The sequence below is a fragment of the Myxocyprinus asiaticus genome, chromosome 3, assembly GCF_019703515.2.
Source record: "Myxocyprinus asiaticus isolate MX2 ecotype Aquarium Trade chromosome 3, UBuf_Myxa_2, whole genome shotgun sequence".
Classification (NCBI taxonomy): Eukaryota; Metazoa; Chordata; class Actinopteri; order Cypriniformes; family Catostomidae; genus Myxocyprinus; species Myxocyprinus asiaticus.
Genome location: NC_059346.1, coordinates 58,091,061 through 58,100,713, shown reverse-complemented (window position 1 = coordinate 58,100,713; position 9,653 = coordinate 58,091,061). Strand labels below are relative to the sequence as shown.

At 36.8% G+C, this 9,653-nt stretch overlaps 1 protein-coding gene across 1 annotated transcript; it reads right to left on the bottom strand.

The window, feature by feature from the left end:
• Window positions 1-3,069: 3,069 nt before the first annotated feature.
• LOC127431188 (dual specificity protein phosphatase 14-like) lies at window positions 3,070-8,875 on the bottom strand. The gene is made up of 2 exons (XM_051681503.1): window positions 8,778-8,875; window positions 3,070-8,329 (listed from the first exon to the last, which is right to left on the bottom strand). The coding sequence occupies exon 2, from the start codon at window positions 8,306-8,308 to the stop codon at window positions 7,769-7,771; it is 540 nt and encodes a 179-aa protein (XP_051537463.1). The 5' UTR covers window positions 8,309-8,329; window positions 8,778-8,875; the 3' UTR covers window positions 3,070-7,768.
• Window positions 8,876-9,653: the final 778 nt, after the last annotated feature.

Genomic DNA, 9,653 nt, shown 5'->3' with positions numbered 1-9,653 from the left:
ATGAGAATAAATACACAGAAAGCAACGTTTTGTAAACCGTCTCAGCGCATGATTCATGTAACACACTTGTGGTGACAACCATGTAAATAGGCTACATATCGCCTCTGTTCCTCAATAAAAAATGCTCGTTAACGCATCTCATAATACTGTGTCATTGGAGCAGCCTCAGCCACAATAACTATGAGAAAAATGGTTAACACCACATTAATGGTCCCTTTGTTAAGGGTTTATAAAGGGGTTTATAAATGACTAATAATTCATTTACAAATGCATTATGAATAATTGATTATAACAATATGCATAAGAAGGGTCTTTCATGCAGTAGCTACTTGGCAAAAAACTACTTGTTATAAATGCACTTATTCAACTAATGAAAATGTACTTTAATGTAAAGTAGTTACATACGAAAATTTTTTTTAAGGAGTTAGAAATTAGACATTAGAAACCTATAAAGTTCAGCATGGTTTAATGTTCATCAGGCTTCGCTCGGAATGAGCATGAAGACCTGAAAAGTGTTTTTGCAGAGTACTTTAGTTAACTTGGACTAGGTAAATTGGGACACAACTCATTCTTTTGACATCAATGTGACAAGGAAAGTGACAACACATGTGAGTCAAGACACTACAGTAATTAATATAACACAAAGTGGACTGTAGCAAAATTACATATCTATAATAATCTATTTTTGCTTCATTGTGACATAAATCATGAATTAGGGCATTTTATGTTTTTGATTAGTATACAGATGAATAAGTGTATTTACTAAGTATTTAAAACGTAAGTTAAAATACTCACTATTTCATAAGTTTTGCATTAAAGTTGCAATTGAGTTGTTCACAATGGGAAAAGTCCATACCTTTTAAATCTGAAAAGAATTTTCAGAAGAAATTTTCTTTATGTGTTTGCCTGGTTTTGCCTACATTGAAAAAACCCTGAAATCATCTTTTATACGTTGTGGGGAGCAGCCAGTCCAACACAGAAAATGGCACAAAAAACATACTTAATTGCACAAATCTAAAAACTAATAAAATGTGTTTGCGAATAGAAAATATAATTAACTCATTTTATAAACAACAAAAGTCCATGGAAAATTCCGTCCATGGAAGAAAAACAAACATGTGTGAGTGATTTATGTAACATATTAAAAATATGTTTGTATTTACATTCATATAATAGCATATCCACACTGCCACATATTCCACATTTGGGTGGTAGAAAGTTGGCAACCACATGTAAACAACATACATGTCCTATGTATGTTGCTCAGAGTATGTATACTGTAGCATCTCCATATTCAAATATTTACAGGCTATACTTATACAGTATACTGCAACTGAATGCACATTGCATTGTATGTACACTGATGAGCCAAAACATTCTGACCACTCACAGGTGAAGTGAATAACATTGATCATCTCCGAACAAGGCCACATGTCAAGGTCTGGGTAAATTATATGGTAAGCGAACAATTAGTTATCGTAGTCAACGTGTTGAATGCAGGAGAAATGGGCAGGAGTAAAAACCTGAGCGACTTTGACAAGGGCCAAATTGTTATGGCCAGATGATCGGGTCAGAGCATCTCTGAAATGGCCAGGCTTGTGGGGTGCTCCCGGTCAGCAGTGGTGAGTACCTACCGACAATGGTCCGAGGAGGGACAAACTACAAACCGGCGAGGGGATGTTGGGCTAAAAAAACACATTTGATTAACATCTCCATCTATGGGTTATGCGCTTCTCTGTCAGTTTACATCACCATCAAATTGCCACACCACTCACCCACTTGTCTTGTTTCATTAATGACACTAAGTGTGGGAACAATGAACACAAGGGTAAACAGCATATAAAGCCCCGCCTACCACAGGTAATGGCATTCCTTCACTATCGGTCCAGGAGGGCCGTCAGAGGTTTTTAGGTTGGGGTTCAAGGAAAATGCAATGCACCCCCTAGCCCCTAAATTCCTCTCTCTGTCCTCTGTCCTGTCAATTAAAAGGCACAAAAAGCCCATAAATATCCCCCTCTTTTTCATTTTAGCATTTCAGCTTTGATCTTGCATTTGCAGTTTGGAAAAAAAAGAGCAAAATAGACTAAATGAATGGAAATTTTAAACAAAGGCCACAATTTGTATGGAACAACATCTGTTGCACAGACACAGAGGTGAAAGCTTTACATGGGTCACTGCTCAGCCACAACAGTCTGCTTTCAGTCTTAATTTTCAGTTCTATGTACATCAATATATGGAACATATCGTTCACCCAAAAATGAAAAGTCATATAATCAAAGTCATCCTTGTGTTGTTCCATCCCATTTTCTCTGGAACACAAAAGGAGATGTTTAGGAATGTTGGGGACAGCCTCAGCCACCATTCACTTTCATTGGCAGGAAAAAAAGATGCAAAAAGGATGAAAGTGAATGGTGACTGAAGCATTCTGCCTAATATCTCCCTTTGTGCTCCACAGATAAAAGTGGCTTCAATCACAAATCATATTGTATAGTTTTATTAAACAACCTAAGCAGTGTCTGAGTGATTAGATCCTCCACTTCTTGATAAATTAATCAATACCAGCTCCTCACTGTCACAGTGAATTTGTTATTTATTTTGACCCTTTTCCTAACTTATGCATTTGTTTTACTACAAACCAAACTACCTTCCTATCTACTGACTGACCAACCTAGTACCTACCTACTGACTGACCTAACTACTGACCTATCTATCTATCCATCCATCCATCCCTCCATCTATCTAATCTACCTACCTCTCTACAGTACATACCTACCATCTGTTTATTTAGATATTTTGTTACATATACCACATTGAAACACACTGAATGTATTATTACTCGTACTGCTTGGAAATAAAAATATCACAGAGAGATAAATTGCAATGTAGATTCTGTAATTCAATGAAATAAGAGAACTGTCTAAAGGTCTGAATACTTTCGTAAAGTATGTTTTGAACCTGTATTATGCAGGTTTAAAATGCATCAAACAGATGTAGGTTTAATTGATGCAATAAACTCACATTTCTGCAAAAGAACATACAATATCAACATTTAATTTCACAAAAATGGGAGATATGACACACAACTTCTTTGTTGGGCTACAAGCAAGGGGTATTATTTCAAAGTTTCAAACTGAAAACAAACTGATGATGTAAAATAGAAGTATAAATACCCCATATCTCTGTTCCCCTTTCACAAGTGTGCTTAAGGAGTGGCACAAAACACAACTTACGTTGCTGTAGCCGACAACACGATATTTGAATGTTTGGTTGTGCTGTGTCATCAAAATATGCATTAAATGTAGAAACATTTAAAATGCATTCTGTTGTTACACTATATGGAATTGTTAGTCTGTGGAAAAATACATAATGTAAAACAATGCAGTTTATTGGATGACTTTAATCAAATGTTTTACTCCTCTCAAATGCAGGTCAAATTTTCTTAAGATTTCAATTTGCATGTATTAATAGCATATAGGTCAAGTGGTAGTAAGTTAACTATATTAAAGTGTATAATGTGATATGGAAAAAAATGTGACCTTCCACCACCATAAAAACCATGCCAACCAAATACCAGGTTAATAAATATTTGAAATATAAGGTGTTTGTGTATCTTTACCCCCAGGAAGACATTACAAATGTAACTGTGTTAAGGCTGCAAGCATACGATTCATGAACAGGGAAATCTCTCATATACCAACAGGTCGGACTTTCTGCCACTTCCAAGCCAGACATGGAATATTTGAACAATGCCCAGAGTATGTGACTAGAATAAAAAACTAAATAAGGAAGCAATGCAAGCCCTTCAATTTAACAACACTATTGCAACATCTCAAATATTCACTAAACGAGCATGAGAATTTCCACTTGTATAAAAATGCTGAAGTACGACATTCCAATGTCTACAAAAATTTTTTGTTATAGCCTATAATTTCACAAAACCCACACCAGAAAAGTTTAAGTCTGAGAAAAGGCACAGTTCAAGGTGGCGTAAGACATAAATAAGGTCTTTTTTACATTCTAAACCGAAACAAAACAGCTTATTTATCACATGTAAAACATGAAGTTACACAAAAGGAGAGAGTGTGACAGACACCATTCATTTTCACTCTATTGAAAAAAAAATGCAATGAAAGTGAATCGTGACTTCGACTGTCATTCTGCTTAACATGTCCTATTGTGTTCCATGCACAGAAGAAATTCGGGTGAGTAAATGATGACAGAATTTTCATTTTTGGGTAACCTATCCAATTAAGACACAAGTACAATGCAAATACACTTTTTAAAAAGATTTTTACAGCCTCAATTTTAATCCAAGAACATTTATTTGTCTTGTGTAAAATAAAACTTTACAGTATCTAAAGAGCTAATACAAAGGGACTTTGTTGATTTATGATGAACATGCACAAATTAATGTGTTACGAGCATATTATTCTTTTTTTCCCAAACTAAATGTTGACCTAAGGCATGGACCTTGACACACACTCCCGAATGGCACAGTACTATGCTTAATATGCAAGGAACACTTTCAATGCAATGTAGCCTAATGTTCCATGCAATGCAATATTACACTATTACACAGACCACAAGCTTTTTTTCCCCACACAAGTAGTTTGTTGTTGACTGACCTTGTTGTAACTAGTTACAAAAATATTCTTGGTTAAAAAACAACAGCAATTTTTAATAATACAGTGACCCAAAAAAGTATCTGGACGATAAGGGGAGTTGCTAACTAAACAACTAACTAGGTAACTTAAAGGAATAGATCACTAAAAAATGAAAATTCTTTTATAATTTACTTACCCTCATGCCATACCAGAGTTGTATGACTTTCTTTTTTCTGTTGAACACAATGATTTTTAGAATAGTTTAGCTCTATATGTCCTCACAATGCAAGTGAATGGGTACCAACATTTTGAAGCTCCAAAAGCACATAAAAGGCAGCATAAAAGTAATCCATATAAAACTCCATTGGTGAAATCCAAGTCTTCAGAAGTGATATGATAGGTATGGGTGAGAAAGAGATCAATATTTAAGAACTTTTTTTACTTTCAATCACCACTTTCACTTTCTTCTTCTTTTGTAATTTGCATTATTCATGCATATCATCACCTACTGGGCAAGGAGAAGAATTTATAGTAAAAAAAAAAGAAAAAAGAATTAAATATTGATCTGTTTCTCACTCACACCTATCATATAGCTTCTGAAGACATGGATTAAACCACTGAAGTCTTCTGGATTACTTTTATGCTGCCTTTATATGCCTTTTGGAGCTTCACAATTTTGGTACCATTCACTTGCATTATGAGGACCTACAGATCTGAGTTATTCTTCTAAAAATCTTTATTTGTGTTCAGCAGAAGAAAGAAAGTCATACACACCTGGGATGGCATGAGGGTGAGTAAATGATGAGAGAATTTTCATTTTTGGGTGAACTATCCCTTTGGCAAAAATTTTCAGTAACATGACAGTAGCTCAGCTATTTTCATAATAGTGTGACTTTTCCAGTAAGAGACACATTTTTTAACGAGGAAAGCTGTAGTGTCACAAAACGCTTCATTTGTCGCATTATGTTGTAAACACGCGATGAAGCAGGAGAAAACAAACACGCACACCTAAACTGTCCTCTCTCTGTTGCACTGGGAAATCCAAATCAGTTGGTGAATCGTTAATTTTAACCAGTACATTTACATCAGTGTTTCCCAACCCTGGTCCTGGAGTACCCCCAACACTGCACATTTTAGATATCACACTTATTTGACACGCTATTCTGCTCATGGAGCCTCTACTAATGAACTAATGTGTTGAATCAGTTGTGTTAAATAAGGGAGAAAAGCTAAATGTGCAGTGTACTCCAGGACCAGGGTTGGGAAACACTGATGTACTGGTTAAAATTAACAATTCACCAACTGTATTTTTTCCCTTTTTCTCCCAATTTGGAATGCCCAATTCGCTCTAAGTCCTGGTGGTCGCATAGTGATTCACCTCAATCCGGGTGGCGGAGGACGACAGTCAACCCGCGCATCTTATCACGTGGCGTTGCCACGGAGACATAGCGCGTGTGGAGGCTTCCCGCCATCTACCGCGCTCAATTCACCATGCGCCCCACCGAGAACAAACCACATTATAGCGACCACGAGGAGGTTATCCTATGTGACTCTACCCTCCCTAGCAACCGGGCCAATTTGGTTGCTTGGGAGACCAGGCTGGAGTCACTCAGCACACCCTGGGATTCGAACTAGCAAGCTGAACTCCAGGGGTGGTAGCCAGTGTATTTTACCACTGAGCTACCCAAGCCCCCTCACCAACTATACTAAATGTTTCTAAAAATGAAATCATTAGATATTTAAATAAATTATTAAACACATACTGAAGTCGTTAAAATATTAAATTATTACATTTATCATTAAATCAATAAATAAAACAATAAATGCCCTTGTATTTCATTTTAGAGCTAATTTGCATCCATTTTAATTTTAGCCATATCTTTGGCAACCCTGAAATTAAAAACACAAAATCAACCAACCATCACGGCCCGGCCACGCCCTCCTCCTCCTCACAGTCAATTTACTAGTTCACATAAATGATTCACTGATTCATTTAAAGGTTCTGTAAGCGATTTTAGTGTTCTGAAGCTTTCACGTGACTAAGCCGTTAGTCACGCCCCCTTATTCCAAAACCCCACCCTCCAATGATAATTTTGAGACCAAAACCGAGCAAAAGAGGAGCATTGTTTGTTCCTGTGGCTGTCAAATTCAACAGTGGCACAATAGCGCCCTAAACTGACAAACATTATGAATCATAGTCTCAATGATCCGCTTCAAATACAACACTATGAGAAGGAGCAAAATGATTGACAGGTGAAAAGCGCCAATGTCCGTGGTTCGCAGACACATTTTTGCTTGCTGCTTACAAAGTCTATAGCTGTGACAAGAGACCGGTGAGATATCTCATGACACTTATTTCATTAATATCTTTAAGGGATTAGGAACATTTTTTGCAAACTTTTCCATGAACAAAATCGCTTACAGCACCTTGAAGCCCCATGCAGCCTTAAAGGGACGTTGCCAGAAAACTTTTTTTGAAGCAAAATATTTTTAATTGCTGCTTTTTATTACTACGTTTCGACTGTGTTTTCTAGTTTAATTAGTTTATATTTAGTATTTCATATTTAGTTTATATTTAGAGTATTTACCTTTATATGTTCGATTTAATATTGATGCCCGATTTGTTTAATGTCAACCCAATTAAATATCATCTGGTTGTTATACATTTAAAAAATATTTTCTTGTAATAGCTAAAATGTAGTTGGTTACTTTTTGTGTAACTTGTGGTGTAGCTAACTACTTTTTTAAAAGAGCAGCTACTTTACTCATTTAAATTATGCATGACTATGGACATGTTCTAACGTTTAACATGCAGAAAATGTCAAAATAACGTCTTCATTTTGAAAAGTAAATTTACAACCTCAAATATTTATCTGTTTGAAATGTTTTGCTTGAAAAATGTCCTTGTGCCATCTTGGTTTCATATTTGTTATCTAATGCAATGACAATCATACATTTTAAGCGAGGTCAGATATAGTTTTGGGGTCAGTGAATTTCAAGAACCTTTCTGCCATCTTCTGGCAGCTTATTGCATAACATCCCAACAGCATCAACAACAAATAAATGCTCTCCTCTTTAATTTTCCAAATCTTAATGAAATAACAGACAACACAAAATCCCCCAGTTAATATATCAAGACTCACAGTTCCCATATCAATTATTTCTTAAAGTGGTATCAAACCCTTTGTTTCCTTCTCATACAAATCTGGAATGTCTCCCACAGTTGAAGGTATCATATTAACTGTACTTGTTCCGCGTAAGTTACACTCGTACTCGATCAGCTGCCTCCAAAACCCACTGTTTGGTCTCACTATCGGTCTCTGAGATTTGACCAACTCGTACGCCTCCGCTAGTGCCATATCACAGTGTTTCATCAGGTATGCCAAGCAGAGTGTAGCTGAGCGACTCACGCCAGCGTTGCAGTGAACCAGGACGCGTCCGTGCTGTTCATTGACGTGGTGTATTTTATCTGCAACCGCATCAAAATGGTCAATGAGTCTGGATTCAGGATCATCAGAGATAGGCACATGGATATAATCAATTGTGGGAAGGCTGGTGTTGTTTATGTCCTGAGTGGCGTTAATAATGCACGTAATATTGAGAGAGGATATAACTGAAGTGTCGTTTGCTGCTTTGCTGTTGCCAATGCACAGACAGTCCGTTATATGAGCAAACCCGCCGAGTCCACCTGCTTTCCCAGGCATGGCACACCCACTAGGAATCCACTGTAAAAGAATGCGCAAATATTAATACTGCAAACATCACAACACCTAATAAAGAAAGGGCTGTCAACACACACACACACACACACACACACACACACACACACACACACACACACACAAAAAACACAAATCTAAAATGTGTCCGACAGGTGATGTTAACATATTAACTGTATTATTCCCCTCGTAATTTTCACTCGTACGTACTCATATAAATAACATCATACAAATCTATCACATCTATTCTATATGCCCAGATTTAGCAATGCATACACGAAACAACACCACTGTGTGTGAGTGTTTGTTATATAAAAGGTTCGCTAAATTAGTGTAGTTATCAATAATACGCGCTGCATTATGGCCGTGATAATTTTACATTTAAGTGAAGCGCTTATTAGTTGGCTATAACTGCAAATAAAGCTTTAAATGTAAGTATAATAAGAATATTCGCCTGTGTGGAGCAGTCAACTGAAGAACTCCTCTTCTTCGACTAAATACGAGTTGGACGCTGTAAGCGCATGCCGCCATCTACCGTTATCATGAATGTTTACGGCAAACACACTGGTGAGAGGAATGTCGTAAGCGACTAACTGCTGTTTCGTTTATAAGAAATGTGTAGGTTCCTGGTGGGTTCTAACAAGGGATGCTTGGTGGCAGCGGCGTAGCTACACCTTTGCTGATAGGACTGAAGCCCCAGAGGCACTGAGGTTTTATTATGCAAGCTTTATTTCTAAATATATAATCTATAAACCTAATTTCTAATCTTCATTTGTTCACAATCCGCACACCAAGTAGTTTTTAACGCATGCGCTAGTCAGCTGGTTTGGAGCATCCCTTCTCTCTCCCTAAGATGGATTCTGCCTAGGTAAAATCAGCTAGCATATTTAAGAATTACCATAATCAAATTAGCAGCAAGTTCATTTAACGACGAACCAACCAGACTTTATTTAGCATTAGTCCATCTGAATGAAGAAGAACAATACCTTAAATACAACAAAACTTTAACAAGAATAAGATCTGTATGATGTACGATTCTTATGCCAGAAACCAGGTAGCCACGTTAATGAGCTAACACAGTTGCTAACTGGTTAAGTTACACGTGAGCTGACCAAATATCTTGATTTATCATTATCCGTTGATAATTTGTAGTAGGGATGTGTATGGTTACCTTTTTTTCCATTCGGTTAACCACAAGGTTTCACGAACGGTTATTCAGGTTTTTGTCTGGAGGTGGAATAAAGAATTTATTGCAATGGAATTTCCTCAAACGCAACTCAGAATATCAGCACAGTGAGCTATGAGCCTAAATGGCATAATACACAGGTTT

Bases quoted from the DNA above. Each gene is read 5' to 3' on its own strand.
- LOC127431188 (XM_051681503.1), bottom strand. From the start codon at position 8,308: ATGCCTGGGAAAGCAGGTGGACTCGGCGGGTTTGCTCATATAACGGAC.